At 38.0% G+C, this 16,599-nt stretch overlaps 1 protein-coding gene across 3 annotated transcripts in view; it reads left to right on the forward strand.

The window, feature by feature from the left end:
- cnih3 (cornichon family AMPA receptor auxiliary protein 3) overlaps window positions 1–16,599 on the forward strand; it is a 115,898-nt gene that overhangs the window by 77,082 nt on the left and 22,217 nt on the right. For all 3 annotated transcript variants that reach the window (XR_012591508.1, XM_074616615.1, XM_074616616.1), the window contains exon 4: window positions 16,435–16,547. Coding sequence is in view for 2 of the 3 variants with exons in the window: in XM_074616615.1 (XP_074472716.1) it covers window positions 16,435–16,547 (113 nt within the window). In the remaining variant the exon portion in view is untranslated. The remainder of the gene's footprint in view (window positions 1–16,434; window positions 16,548–16,599) is intronic.

Below are 16,599 nucleotides of genomic sequence, written 5' to 3' on the forward strand. Positions count from 1 at the left end.
AGGGTATGATAATTATTTTTTAGGAGTGTTCTTCTTCTTCTTCTTCTTAGGCCTTTAAATTCCCTAAGGAACATAGGCCATCGATGAAACCCCCTCCATCTTGTCTGGTCTTGTGCCCTCCGATCTAGTTGTTGCCATGACAGCCCTTCTATTCCCTCTTCATCTCCTGTTCTGTGATTCTTCTCCAGGTGGTTCTAGGACGTCCTCTCTTCCTCTTTACTTTGTGGGTTCCATGTTAGAGCCTGCTTTGAGATCCATTTATTTTGTCTTCTGAGTGTGTGACCTATCCACTTCCATTTTTCTCCTCTTGATTTGAATTTCTATTGTTTCCTGCTCGGTGCGTTCCCATAGGTTGGCTTTTGAGATGGTGTTGGGCCAGTAGATTCCCAGGAGGCGTCGGAGGCAGCGGTTAATGAATGTCTGTAATTTGTCCAGTATGTTGGTGGTTGTCTTCCATGTTTCGGATCCGTTAAGGTTAAGGTTCTAGGTTTCTGTCTGATGTGCTTTCACATGCTATTCTAAACTGCATGTTTCAATAAACCAGAACACATTGACTGTAAGCGTATGAATGTGATAAATTAAAGTCAGGAATATCAGAGACTGTATCTCTTTTCGACCCACCTATTGAAGAGGTTTTGAACCCAGGTTCCTGAAGTGCCAGTCAGATGAAATGAAAGAGTTCAGTGAGGGAGCGAATAGTTCACAGCCACACTGCATTGCGGTAATTTGTGCTTTCATACACAACCAGGTGGGTGACCTACCAGGAGTCAGCGTGACCAGGGCGAGAGAAAGGTTGGGAATATGGTGTGCTCACTCAGCTGCACACATAAACACACCACATCTTTTCTCCGTCCTTTCCCATCTCTTTTTATTTTCTCTATTTGTTTATTTCCCTCATTAGTTGTAAGTGTTGCTCGGTGACCCGGTATTCTTACCCTGCTTATCCTCAGAGCGGGCCAGCCTGAAAAGTCACATTTTGGAAAGCTCTCCAGCCTCTTCACAGCTGTGAGCGAGCCCACTCCGTGGCGGGGTAGCCTCACTGATTGGACCTGGAGAGGTTGAGGTCGGGTTGAGGCCGAGTTGAAGTGGTCCAGTCAGGTTCAGCTTGGGCTTTGAAAGGAGCGTCGGCAGGAGATCTCATTTACCATGTTGGATGGTGATTTGCTGTAAGAGGTCTGGGAGCTGTTTGCCTCAGCACAGGGGTAATGGAGGAAAAAAAGATTAAGTGAAAGTGAATAAGCAAAGACATTTCTTTCTGGAGAGAGTGACGGTAGATGAAAATACAGGTTGGATGGAGGAAAAAATTTACAATTTCACACATAAATGTGCAGATCTACTCTGTAAAAAATGGTTACTCTCATTCATGGTAAACAAAGACAATACTTTTTAAGAACTTTTAACAGTTATTGACATGTTGGAACCAGAAAAATGCTGTCCATGGTTTGCAACCTGATATGATTTAGTTTTATTTATTTTTTACGAAAATGCATATTAGTTTCAGTCAAATTGTAGTCATTTGGTCTTTGATGATCATCTAATTGTTTAACTCATTTATCGAGTAAGAACACCGACCATTTGCTTGTTCTGGCTTTTTAAACATGATGAGTTGCAGGTAAATATCTGTGAAAATTGATTGTCTTTAGGTTGTGGGCTGTTTTTTGGTCAGACTAAACAAGCGATATGAAGAAGTCAGCTTATGGTTTGGTAAGTCTTGATTGACATTCTTTTTGGACTAAAATGATTACTTGATTTAATCCAAAAAACAATTAACAGATCAATCATTTGTAAAATGATAAATATATATATAAATAAATATATCAGCCATTTTTCTGTAATTTAGCTGCATTGTTCAGTATCAGTATTGTATCTATATTTGGATAATATCTATAAACAGATTGTGCGTTGTGCAGTGGATGCATATGAATGCACCCACCGGCTTCCGTCTGACGATGATTTATTAGCTTAGAATTAGCTTGTAAACTGGCTACTTGTGAAACAATCTGGTCGTAGATGTTGTCTCTCATCTCCAACTCCAGTCTTTTGTCTCAAGTTGCTAATCAGACTGTAAACAATAACCGCCATAGCCCGGATATCCGCTGGCTACACCGGAACCCCAGAAATATTGTTCGTTGCCCCCAGAGGCTAAATCTGTGACGTTACGTGACATTGTTAGGTGACATTGTTAGGTGACGTTGTTTCCTGACGTTGTTAGGTGACGTTGTTAGTTGAAGTTGTTAAATGACATTGTTAGGTGACATTGTTACTTGACGTTGTTAGGTAACGTTAGTTGACATTGTTAGGTGAATTTGTTAGGTGACATTGTTAGGTGACGTTAGGTGACACTGTTACGTGACATTGTTAGGTGACGTTGTTAGGACACAGTGTTAGGTGATGTTTCGTGATGTTGTTAGGTGACGTTAGGTGACGTTGTTAGGTGATGTTAGGTGATGTTGTTAGGTGACGTTAGTTGACGTTGTTAGGTGACGTTGTTAGGTGACGTTAGTTGACGTTGTTAGGTGACGTTAGTTGACGTTGTTAGGTGACATTGTTAGGTGACATTGTTACGTGACGTTGTTAGGTGACGTTAGTTGACATTGTTAGGTGATGTTAGTTGACATTGTTAGGTGGCACAGTTACATGACATTGTTAGGTGACATTGTTACGTGACGTTGTTAGGACACAGTGTTAGGTGATGTTTCGTGATGTTGTTAGGTGACGTTGTTAGGTGACGTTGTTAGGTGACGTTGTTAGGTGATGTTGTTAAGTGATGTTGTTATGTGATGTTGTTAGGTGACGTTAGGTGACATTGTTTTGAGACGTTGCTTTGTGACGTTGTTATGTGACGCTGTTACGTGACATTGTTACTTGACGTTGTTACATGACGTTGTTACATGATGTTACGTGACGTTGTTACGTGACGTTGTTAGGTAACTTGTTACGTGGCATTGTTACGTGACAAGGTGAGGTGACGTTGTTAAGTGACAGTGTTAGGTGACGTTGTTTCGTAATGTTGTTAGGTGACAGTGTTAGGGGATGTTGTTAGGTGATATTGTTTCGTGATGCTGTTAGGTGACAGTATTAGGTGACGTTGTTTTGTGATGTTGTTATGTGACGCTGTTATGTGACGTTATTAGGTGACAGTGTTTGGTGACGTTGTTAGGTGGCGTTGTTTCGTGATGTTGTTATGTGACGCTGTTACGTGACGTTGTTAGGTGACGTTGTTATGTGACGTTACGTGACATTGTCACGTGAGGTTATTAGGTGACGTTACGTGACGTTGTTACGTGAAGTTGTTATGTGACGTTGTTACGTCAAGAAAGTCAACTAAAGGCTGTTATTTATAAACGCTAGTTACGTTGTTACATTTGTTATGTTATGTTGTTACATTATTATTTAGGTTCAGAAACATTGAAATTCACTGTGGTTTGCAATAACGTACAATGCCAAAAAAAATTCTGCCGACTAAGTTGTTCATTTCCTGTGAGATATTTTTTTCTCCCATTCTTTCCTGTAATTATTCTTCCTTAGCACCTTTTCCCTCATCCAGAATGGCTTCTACTGTAATGATACTACTATTAATGCAGGTAACATTGTCAAGGGAACCACATCATTAAGCTCTGTGCATGCTGTTGTTTGGCTATGAGTGGACTGCCCAATTTTTGCAGACGTGTTCAATGGAAACAGTGATAAGGAGGCTTTTAGACGGTGGTGTCCAAGAGAGGAAAGATTACAGATAACTTCCCGCCAATCATAATGAAGAACCCCCCCCCCCCCCCCCCCCCCCCCAGGCGGTGGTAACACAGACTTACAGTATGGTGTGTATTTTGCTGCATTGCAAATGATGCAGGGGGAAATTATTCAATATAGTGTAGCAGCATATTGAATATCAACCTAGTGTAAATATTTTTCAGAGGCTTTTTCTTTTGATACGGTAATTATGTCATGTTTTGATATGAAATCTTTATCAGTCTGTATGAGTCATCAAAGACTACCTGTCTCAAAAGCTTATGGAATTTACTATAAATGCCGGAACTGCTAATTCCTCACTGCCCTGTTATTGCTTCCTCCATTTCCCTCGTTTCCGCATCTCATGCCCTGTTTTTTCAGTCCTTTCTCACAGTGTAGGTAATATACAATACATACATAATTCAAGCAGAAATATTGGATTTTGCAATGGTGGCTCAGCAAACTAAGAACCAAATTTAAATCCTCATTTTTGGTGGATTTGAATCTGGGTCATAGATGCATAGGCGTCATTGGGGGACATAGGGACCACCACTTTTTGAAATGTCCGATTTGACCCCCATCACTTTTAAAAACATGACTTTGTTAAAAATGTTCTGAGAAATAGCTTGCACCAAGAAATATTATCTTACAAATGAGAACACTTTGACAAAGGTTTATTTGTGCAACAATTCTCTCGCAAAACTTTTGCATTAACATAAATTCATTTTAACGGCAATAATTTCTTTAACGCAAGATACTGGTGTCATATGAACCTAGAAAACCTAAGGAATCTACTGGTACCAACCATGTCATACTAGCTTGTCGCAAAGGCGGCTAAATGTCGCACCAAAATTGTGCTAAATTTTGACGAGGAAAAGGGGTCCCCTTGACCTCTGACCTCAAGATATGTGAATGACAATGGGTTCTACGGGTACCCACGAGTCTCCCCTTTACGGACATGCCCACTTTATGATAATCACATGTAGTTCTGGGGGCAAGTCATAGTCCAGTCAGCACACTGACACACTGACAGCTGTTGTTGCCTAATGGGCTGCATTTTGCCATGTTATGATTTGAGCATATTTTCTATGCTTAATTCAGTACCTGTGAGGGTTTCTGGACAATATTTACCTAGTTGTCATTGGTTTGTGTTGTTAGTTAATTTCCAATGATAAATATATACATACATTTGCATAAAGTAAGCATATTTGTCCACTCTCATGTTGATAATAGTATTAAATACTTGACAAACCTACCTTTAAGGTACATTTTGAACAGATAAAATGTTTCAATCGATTGGCAGCCCTAATTTATTTGTATACGTACACATTCGGCATTCACAACATCCACAGTCATTAGACATCATGGTTGCAGCTGTTCGAAGTTTTCCAAAGTGCAGTGATGCTATGTATCATGGTATACTTGTAGTGACTGGGGTAAAAATATAGATTCCTGGGTGGATCAGATGGGTGTAAGGGCGGCCCCCAGGCACCGCAGCCAGAGACACAGATCTCCAGTCCCAGCTAGGCACATTCCCCAGATGGGTCCCTCTCTCGACACACAAACAAACACGCACACACACACACACACACACACACAGTCTGTGATTGAAGGAAGAAAATAGTTTGTTACCCATTAGCATGGAAATTGAATACATATGCTCCAATACACACACACACACAAACATATTTACTGTATAGCGAGCATGTTCATTGGAATGAAAAGGAGTAACAGCAGGGTCGCCAGCCGTGCACAATGTATATAATTTGCATTATGCATGTGTGTGTTTGCATTCTGTCCGAGCAACAAACATGTCGCACTAACTGAGCCGTGAAATAGACAGAAGACAGAATGCTCGGGAGGGTTCGCAGGGTCAGGTGTGGACCTGGTCGAACTGAATAACTTACATCCAGTTTGTTTGAGACGGGAAACAATAAACACAGGCCACTCAATGTAATTAGAAAGTGATCAAATATAACACATTACAACACAGCTGTTCATACAAACGTGCCTGAGTGCTCAACGTACCTTGACTGAATAGTTTGTGGTCAGACCACTGGAACGAAACTGCAAATAGGACTCAAAATAAATAGCAGAAAGGAGTCTGGTATGTCCAGTTGTCTGACTCTACAGCTGACCTTGAAGCGTGTAGACAGACAGACATTCTGTCAGCCTTCCTGTGAGACCCACTTTATAAATTGTGTACCCTCTAAACTTATGCAATTGCAGAACTGCGGATCACCCATGGATCCAGCACGTTTCTTTCATATGTTCAAATATTGCAGTCCACAGTTATGCCAGCTTCTTTCCGATGAATGTGTTCTGATCTGCAGTGGTGGAAGAAGTACTCGGATCTTTTACTTAAAGGGGACATAGCGTGCTTATTTTCAGGTTCATGCTTGTATTTTGGGTTTCTAATAGAACATGTTTACATGCTGTAATGTTCAAACAACACATTATTTTTCTCATCATGTCTGTCTGAACATACCTGTATTCACGCTCTGTCTGAAATGCTCCATCTTAGCGCATTTCAACGGAATGGCAATGGAATTGCGTTGCTAGGAAACAACTCCATGTTTACTTCCTGTCAGCTGATGTCAATCACATACAATGCAACAGGAAATAAACTGGGACACATTTAGAATGTTTAAGTTTAAAACTGTGAAATTGTCTAAATATTGTAGATTTGTGACATCACAAATGGACAGAAATCCTGACGGCTTGTTTCAAACGCACAGTGTCTGAATACGGGCTGTGTGTATTTCTCTGTGGATTCAGCATTTTTATACTTTTACAGTATTACTGTTATATATCACTTAAACCTGCTTTATGATATAAAAGACATGAAAATCTCACTTTTTACAATATGGGAGCTTTAAGTAAAAGTACCAATACCCATATGTATAAGTACTCCATTATAAGTAAAAGTCATTCATTTAAAATTAGAAGTATTATAATTAGAGCTGTCAATTGAGATTAAATATTTAATCGCAATTAATCACAAACTATTTTTTTTTATCTGTTCAAAATGTACCTTAAAGGGAGATTTGTCAAGTATATAATACACTTAGCAACATGGGAGTGGGCAGATATGCTGCTTTATGCAAATGTATGTATATATTTATTACAGGAAATCAATTAAAAACACAAAACAATGACAAATATTGTCCAGAAACCCTCACAGGTACTGCATTTAGCGTAAAGAAATATGCTCAAATCATAACATGGCAAACTGCAGCCCAACAGGCAACAACAGCTGTCAGTGTGCTGACTTGACTATGACTTGCCCCCAAACTGCATGTGATTATCATAAAGTGGGCATGTCTGTAAAGGGGAGACTCGTGGATACCCATAGAACCCATTTACATTCACATATCTGGAGGGCAGAGGTCAAGGGGACCCCTTTGAAAATGCCTATGCCATTTTTTCCTGGCCAAAATGTAGCCTAAGTTCGGAGCGTTATTTAGCCTCCTTCGCGACAAGCTAGTATGACATGGTTGGTACCAATCGACTCCTAGCTTCATATGATACCAGTATCTTCACTCTAGCTTTAAAACTGAGCCCGCAACAGCCTAAAAAATCACAAGTTGCTTTAATGCGTCAAAGAAATTAGTGCCGTTAAAACAAATTTCCGTTAATGCGTTATTATCGCGTGAACTTTGACAGCCCTAATTATATTATATATTATATCAGTAGTTTAGTTCAGTGGTTCCCAACCCTGAGGTCAGACTTTACAGGGTCACAAATAAATCAGAGAGGTTGTGAGATGATTAATTGGGTGAAAAAAGAAAAAAGTTCTCCTACACAAATTTCTTTTAATATTTTGGACTTTTCAATAATCTTGATTTTTAGTGCAATATTGGAGAATTTGATCTCTGTGGGATTCAAACAGTTATTCGATTGAAATTATTTAAAACATTTGGGGGGGGGGGGGCAAACTAGAGCAGCCACTGGTTTAATTTCGAAGTGATATATCTGATATATCTAATATCTAATTTATTAACTAATTATTTCATATTACACAAATAGTAAACATTATTACCTCCACCAAGGCCGAAGGCCTAGGAAGGAGCTTATGTTTTCACCGGCGTTGGTTTGTTGGTTTGTTGGTTGGTTGGTTTGTTGGTTGGTTGGTTGGTTGGTTGGTTGGATTGTTTGTTGATTTGTGGGTTGGTTTGTTGGTTTGTTGGTTTGTTGGTTGGTTGGTTGGTTGGTTTGTTTGTTGGTTTGTTGGTTTGTCCGTTTGCAGGATTTCTCCAAAAGTCTGCGATGGATTTGAATGAAATGTGTTGGAGGGGTGGGGTGTGGCACAATAAAAAATCCTTTCGATTTTGGTGGCAATCCGGATCATGATCCAGCTTCGGGAATTTTTTAAATAAGTCTGCTGAGCCTGTGCATTAACACCACAAGCTTTAAGACATGCGCAGTATAACTGATGAAGCGTTACCCTGTCTCTTTCCTTCTGCCTGCAGAGAGAGGAACAGAGAGAGAGCGGAGGGTGGAGGGAGGGGGGGGACACCTGTAGATTTGGCATTTTTTTAACATTAAACTCAGTGAAATTACAGTTGAGTTCGACCTAAGCACGCTAGGTGATTGTTGGAAAGAGTAACAACGACGGTTTAGGTGAGTTTTATTTTGTTTCTGTCCAGTTTGAATGAAGTGTTTTATGATGCTCCACTACGTAAGGGGCAATCGTACTCGGGCAGCTTGGAGGTCTGCGCTCTCCGAGTGCCTTTCTTGTTAATGATCATTTCATTGTTTGTTAACAGTAAAATAACTATTAACTAAGTTGAATTAACTAACAATTTACCACATATAAATTATGGTTATCATAAAGTGTTACCTATTCTAGTGTGTCATTTTTCAAATTGCAGTGATATGGGAGTTTGAATTAAAAAAGTTTCATTGGTTTAAATTGTTTGAGTCACTTGTCTTTGCTCAACTATTAATAGATGATTATATTTCAGATTTGGAATGCTGATGGTCAAAACACTGCACATTACAGATGACTAGCATATAATGTCTTACATGCTTGTTTCATGTTCGATGTCTATAACATTGTTGTAGTTATATTACACTCTTCGACAAGGCCACTCGGGGACACAAGGCTGTGTTCACGTTTCTGTGTTCACACCATGTTGTTGTCAGTAAAGTTTTATGTACTTCTCAGTGTTATGTGGTTAACGCTTGTGCCTTCATCTGTAAGCCAACATGCATTAAGGATTTGAACAAGAAAAAGGAGAATGTAAGCTCAGTGTGACTATTTGTTTTTTAATGAGCTTTTTGTCTGTATGGGGAGCGAAGAGTGTGTGTGTGCGTCGATGAACTGCATGCATGCTGCATTAGTATGTGTGTAGCTTCCTGCCGTATGTGTGAAAGCAAACGGATATATTTAGGTTTTGTCTTAGCAGCAGTTTTTCTCGTCTCCTGCTGTTGAAGAGCTATTCAGTGAAAATGTGTTTTTCTGTTATTAAGAGGCATGTGGCCATCTGAATAATGCATCCTGAACACTTGCCTTGGCATGGCAGCGTATACGGTAATGTTCAAGGCCAGAATGCCACCGTGATGCGTCGCCTTGTACGCTGTTAAATATACATGAAGTGGCGAAGTGGCTTTCTTTGTGGGTATAATTAACTACGGCGGTGAAAAGCTACTGCAGATTTCACAGTGGACTAAGACATTTGGGTTATTCGGGTGTTTGCACATGGATTTGCATGACAAAGCAATTTCAACTGTGCAGTCTCATTGGCCGAAGACGCAGGTAGGTTGGCGAGCCAGGCTTTATTGATTGCGTGTCAACTGTTTTGGAAGCCAAATGTTTTTTGTTTTTTTTTCAGATATCTCTCTTTATCAGTACAATAATAAAAAAATACTGTCAACAACCATGTTTTTAGAAATAAAATGATCAGGCTATGAGTGATATATGAACAAACCCCTCTGTAAAAACCTTCAAAATATAGACAGGAATGAAATGGAAAAGTTTGGTGTATGTAAGTGCTACTGAAGTGGAGATGAGAAGTTTAGTACACCAGACACAAAACACACATGACCCTTGTCTGCATGGAAATTTATGAAATTTATCAACCAACTGAATTATTTGTGTTTTTTGAACATTTATTTAATATGTCGTATTAGCATAAATTAGATATGTTGCATGACATATATATTCTCTGTTAATATGACGTACAATTACCAGGTTGCTGAATGTATAATTTTTTGTTTATAAAACACAAACAAAATGACGTGTCAAAACTTTGTCATTTTATGTAAAAGCATGGATTTCTGTCTGACCTTTAAAGTAAATTAACATAATTTTTTCTCATTATTCAGCTAAATCCCAATTCGCTCAATCAAACAGCAAAACGGCTTGCGCACAAAACTTTCAGTTCAGCAACATAAAAGTTACGAGTACAGTCTTATAAGATATTATACACAGTCGTTCGATTCACTGTTTGCAGCTTTAATATGAAGTAGTAGATTAGTAAAACTGTACATATTGAAAGTTGAAAGAAAGAAGAACTCATAGCTTCTCTTTGCCTTTGTTTTTTTCTCACGAAACATTTTTTTTTTTTACCGAAGATGGCACTTTTTTCTCTGTTCAGATATGCTTGCTATATCTCCTTCATTGCGCCGTTCCAGACACAGAGCCAAGTTTGGCATGAAACATACTGTTTGTTTTTTTTCCAATTTAATAAAGAAATTTTACCGGGGGCAGATAGTGTTGCATGTCCTTTTGGAGATATAATTAATAGTTACACTTGGACTCAGCTTTTCACACTTATCTATCTATCTATCTATCTAGAGACTTTTGCTGCTGGTAGAAACTTAAAGCCAGATATTTGGTGTTGGAGCAAATGTAAAAGCCTCATGAATTGATTTTAACCTGAATGTCTGTAATACAGTGGATGTTGTTTTGTCAAACAAAAGTCCTAACCCATGCAGTGAATAGGATTTAGTGAAGAATTCATCGACGTATCATCATACAACGGTTCGTATGATATCTTAAGAAACGGAATTTAGTTATTTTTCGTGCACTTTTCTACAACAGCAACACGACGTGTCCAGCAACACGAGTGGGCCTGCGAAAGCCCCTGCAGTGTTTAGGCAACAAAATGACTTGGTGTAGGAAATAATCGTGGTTTGGGTTAAGTAACTACAGAAGTGGCATTACTTAAGCACGTAATGTGAAAAATAAGTCAACGTTTAGGTTAAAATAATTGCGGAAGTGGGGTTACTTAAGTATGGAAGTTACGCAACAAATAAGTCAACGTTTAGCTTAAAATATCTAGGGGAAGTGGTGTAACTTAAGTACGGAAGTTACGTAACAAATAAGTCAATGTTTGGGTTAAAATAACTACGGAAGTGGTGTTACTGAAGTATGGAGTTACGTAATAAATAAGTCAACGTTTAGCTTAAAAAATCTAGGGGACGTGGTGTTACTTAAATACGGAAGTTGCGTTGAAAAATAAGTCAACAATTAGGTTAAAATAACTGCGGAAGTGCTGTTACTTAAGTAGGGAATGTGAAAAATACGTCAATGTTTAGGTTAAATAACTGCAGAAGGGGCGTTACTTAAGTGCGGAATTTACGTAACAAATAAGTCAGCATTCGGGATAAATAACTGGAAGTGGCGTTAATAAAGTACGGAAGTTACGTAACAATAAGTCAACGATTAGGTTAAAATAACTGCAGAAGAGGCATTACTTAAGTACGGAAGTTATGTGAAAAATAAGTCAGTGTTTGAGTTAAAACACCTACGGCAGTAGCGTCACTTAAGTACAGGAGTTACGTGAAAAATAAGTCAACGTTTGGGTTAAAATAACTAGAGGAAGTGGTGTCACTTAAGTACACTAGTTACATGACAAATAAGTCAATGTTGACTTCTGGTTTCACACGAGACACAAACAGCGGTCTCTTGAGCAAAAGTTTGGTCCCACACCAGTCCACCCCGGCTTCCTCCCTATGCAGACTTTCTTTATACTAAGTCTCTATCCTGGCTCACGATAATGTAGATTACATATAAAATTGACCATATGGGCTATATACAAATTATAGTGTATTACTTTTCATAGATATAGCTATGAACAGTGTATGACAACAGCCTGAATTAGTAAATATCTCATATAAAGGGAAATGAAATAAGTGCATTTTGCATGATGATAAGCAGCAGACCTCTCCAGTGATTATGCGCTTTTCAGTGTGCTTCCTTACTGTAGGTTTTTTTTTTCTTGTCAGATAAACTTCTTATCTCCCTTTTCGTTTTGCTCTCGGCACTTAAAAAGCTTTCTCTTTTTCCCATAATGCATGTTTTTCTTTAAAAGTGTAGTTTTATAGTGATGAGGAATTGAAATACTGGTTTTGTATCGAGGCACTTAAGTTAAGAAAATGCTACTATTGTACTACTATACAACAGTACAACTATTATATTAGTATTAACTATTGTACAAGTGACTTAGTCTTCAGAACCAGACTGTACAACATTATCACTGGCCATCACTTACAATAGATTTATTGTGTTATGTTAAAGTGACTTTTAATAACATAGGATTTAAAGCTGTGCTAATTAATATTATCGTATTAATAATGGGTCAAATGTGTATAATGTAAAAGATGTCACTCGTAGAGACAAACCCACAAAGAATTATCACTTCACTACAGTTCTATGACACTTTTTTTTGGCATGCAGCTTCACTGTTTTGGTTCAGTCTCACAGCTTTTATCAACCTTGTGTCCAGCAGCCACAAGAAGTTTTGATAAATCCACTGTACGCTGCCTGCCCAGCACCAAACTGCAGACAGACACAGTTAGCAGCCAGCTGGTGAACATAGTGGATATCCAAAAAAACCTGTTGACATCCAAGTCTTTCATAATGTTTAAAAGTAGGCGTGTTTCTCCTGTAGATCCAGAAATGTGGGCTTTTCTTTTGGGCATGCATCTCTGCAAACTGTCGGCTAGTTGGTTTGGCACATTCTAATGCCACTATTCCATCATATACACTGATCTTAATTATTGCATATTATAATGAGTTTGACTACCAGATTGTGAACGTGTAGTGAATTATTGTAAAGGACAATTAGGCTACTTATACGTTTTAGACCACACAGTCTGTGAATAACTATTAATAATTAAAACTACACCTATTCTTGACTGATCAGAACTTTTGTAATTAAGCATTACAATTATTATTACTATTATACAATATTATTATTTATTTATTTATTTATTGATACCTTCACTCCCTTTTCTTCTCTACTGATATACTCCAAACCTATTAGCAGTAAGCAGGTATGATTTAAGAAAGAACATTCACTTTGTTTAACACAGAGCAGGACAAAAAATTACTCAATGACACAACAGGATATCCAAAAATGTAAACCATGGATAAAATGTATGATGGAAAAACATGTATACTTGATCATATATATAACTGCAGGATGTTCAATTACATCATATTTATTTTTATAACATGAATTGGACCATCTGACAGTTTGTAGAATTGGTCAATGGCAAAAGAATACAAAAGTGTTGTGGGGCATGTTAGTCTTAACCTAAGCAGTGAATAGGATTTAGTGAAGAATTAATCGGCATATCCTCATACAACGGTTCGTATGATATCTTACAAAACGGAATTTAGTTATTTTTCATGCACTTTCCTACAACAGCAACAAGAGTGGGCCTGCGAAAGCCCCTGCAGTGTTTAGGCAACAAAACGACTTGGTTTAGGAAGTAATCGTGGTTTGGGTTAAAATAACTACAGAATTGTCATTACTTAAGCACGTAACGTAAAAAATAAGTCAACGTTTAGGTTAAAATAATTGCGGAAGTGGCGTTACTTAAGTATGGAAGTTACGTAACAAATAAGTCAACGTTTAGCTTAAAATATCTAAGGGAAGTAGTGTTACTTAAGTACGGAAGTTACGTAACAAATAAGTCCACATTTGGGTTAAAATAACTACAGAAGTGGTGTTACTGAAGTATGGAAGTTACGCAACAAATAAGTCAACATTTAGCTTAAAATATCTAGGGGACGTGGTGTTACTTAAATACGGAAGTTGCGTGAAAAAATAAGTCAATGTTGAGGATAAATAAATGCGGAGTGGCGTTGCTTGTTACGTAACTTCCGTAATTAAGCAAGTCAACAATTAGGTTAAAATAACTGCGGAAGTGCTATTACTTAAGTAGGGAATGTGAAAAATAAGTCAACGTTTACATTAAATAACTGCAGAAGTGTGGAATTTACGTAACAAAAAAGTCAGCGTTCAGGATAAATAACTGCGGAAGTGGCGTTAATTAAGTATGGAAGTTATGTAACAAATAAGTCAACGTTTAGGTTAAACAACTGCAGAAGGGGCGTTACTTAAGTACGGAAGTTATGTGAAAAATAAGTCAGTGTGTGAGTTAAAAACCTACGGCAGTGGCATTACTTAAGTATGGAAGTTACTTAACAAATAAGTCAAGATTTATGTTAACATAACTGCGGAAGTGACATTACTTAAGTATGGAAGTTATATAACAGACAAGTCAACTTTTAGGTTAAAATAACTGCAGAAGTGGCATTACTTAAGTAGGGAATATGAAAAATAAATCAACGTTTATACGTTTAATGAGTCAAAGTGTGAAATTACATTTTCCACATGGCCTGTTAGTTTGACCACATTGCCTGTTTCAGTGCGTCTTAGAGATGGCTCTGCTGTAAAAAGTGCAATGTGAAATTATTTAACGATTTTGTTTTTATTATTATTATTTAGCCTTTATTTATTCAGGATTGTCCCATTGAGATGTAAAATCCCTTTTCCAAGGGAGTCCTGACCACTACAAGACAGCAGCATAATATAAAGATAATTAATTTATTAACCCGATAGTTAAAACTTTTGTCAATGGGTAATAATTGGTTTCTGGTCTCATCTATCTATGAAATGTTTATATATGTTTTATAAACGAATTCTTAAAAGTTGATTTGGTAATCATTAATGAATACTTAATATAGTATATAAAATGTTATGTGTACAACAAGAAACTGTAAATAAATCCTTCATTAATGTAATCAGAATGTAATTGTTATTATCTCTTATCAGCTATGATATAATGTATAATTTTTAAACTAATTATTTTATATTACTCAAACTACTGATAAAATTACAGAAATTACAGCATTACTAAAATAGTAAACATTATAAATTATCATTTCATTGTTTGTTAACAGTAAAATAACTATTAACTAAATTGAATCAACTAGTAATTTACCCCTTAAAAAGTATGGTTATTATAGTGTTACCGAATCCAATATTAATATAGCTAATAAAGTTGCCGGCTGGACTTAAATGAGAGGTCAGCTGTTTGGCCGACAGCCGGCTCTTATGGAAATCTCTGCCGTGCAGCCGTTTCTCATTGTTTCATTTATTTGGATAAGAAAATGTTTAAATCGTAGTCAATGATGAAGACGATCTACGTGAGAACATGCTTTTGGCAACGTTCATTCCTTTCAAAGTAGGGATGTCCATAATTAACCGTTTAACCGTTAACCGACATTAAGCATTTTAACCGATTAACGCTATCGGTTAAAACGGTTAAAAGAAATGTTAATAATTAACTAGAAAGCTCAGCGGCTCAGAGGAGCGGCTTGTCTCTTTAAGGAGAAAAGCGGGTCCACCTTAACAGCCCACCATAAGAGGCGGAGCCAGAGTTGCAGGATACAGGAAGTTGGCTCTGGTCTCTGGCTCGCTTGAGCGGAGCGTAGTTGTAGTTTCGTTGCATTTATTCACCGACAAATAAACTGTACACACACACTCTGCTACACATCTTGTCGGTTAACGGTTAATAATCAGTTAACGAGGGTTGGTTATCAGTGAAGACAATTTTTCAAAATGAGCATCCCTATTTCAAAGTGCTTTTCCATTGGCTGTAAATGTAAGCTTACTCTTGTAACATGTTGTGCAGTCTAGCGTTGTATTGGCCAAACTGACTGCAAGTGTATGGAATTCCAACTTTTGTTATGGATCATTTAAAACTGTACAAATATAAGCTTCTTTTAACTTCCTTCAACTTTTTTATTTTGTAGAACAAAAGCAGGCATTGTTGCTTGGGGGTCGGGGGGGGATTGGCAGGGAGGACTCTCACACTTATCACATATTCTCACCCTTGTGGTTTGCCAGGAGGTTGTCTTGCTTTCCTTCATTCGCAGGGGCCGAGCCCTCCAGTTATTATGATAATGATGGAGCCCTGCCATCAGTGTGTGCTGCCCATTGTGAAGCTAAGCTCTCCATAATCTAGATGGGGGCATTTAGCCATTTGGAATGCTTGCAGATAGACAGCTTTGCAGTGGCTAAATATAGGCTAGGCTACGGATTTGAATGCTAATGATGATACTTGGAGGTGTTTTCTTACACCTGTGGGCATTAAAATGATAATGTGGCATCTACTAACCAACATGCCCTTTAGTTTAGTTTTATATAGCGTTGGTTCATTCATGCAGTTCTTATATTAGAGCAAATGTATCTGCATTTAGTAACACTAGTCACCAGCAATGCGATAAAGGAGTATAAAGAAAAGAGTTCCAAGTGCTGGTGCCTGACTCTCTGCTTGCTGACATTCAAGTTCTTCTTCTTTATCAGTGATTTTAAGTCTGAATAAGTGTTTGCTCTTTGCTCCACTCCTCTTCTTTCTGACTCATCCCCCCATCATCCTCTATCTCTTGTGTTCTCTTTCTAGTTGGTGCTACCAGAGTACTCCATCCATGGACTCTTCTGCATCATGTTCCTGTGTGCCCAGGAGTGGCTGACTGTGGGCCTCAACATCCCCCTGCTCTTCTACAATACGTGGAGGTGACTATGCGATCCATCTTAGTGTGTGTGCGCGTGTGTGTTTTGTGTACTT

The sequence above is a fragment of the Sebastes fasciatus genome, chromosome 18, assembly GCF_043250625.1.
Source record: "Sebastes fasciatus isolate fSebFas1 chromosome 18, fSebFas1.pri, whole genome shotgun sequence".
In the NCBI taxonomy this organism is placed as follows: Eukaryota; Metazoa; Chordata; class Actinopteri; order Perciformes; family Sebastidae; genus Sebastes; species Sebastes fasciatus.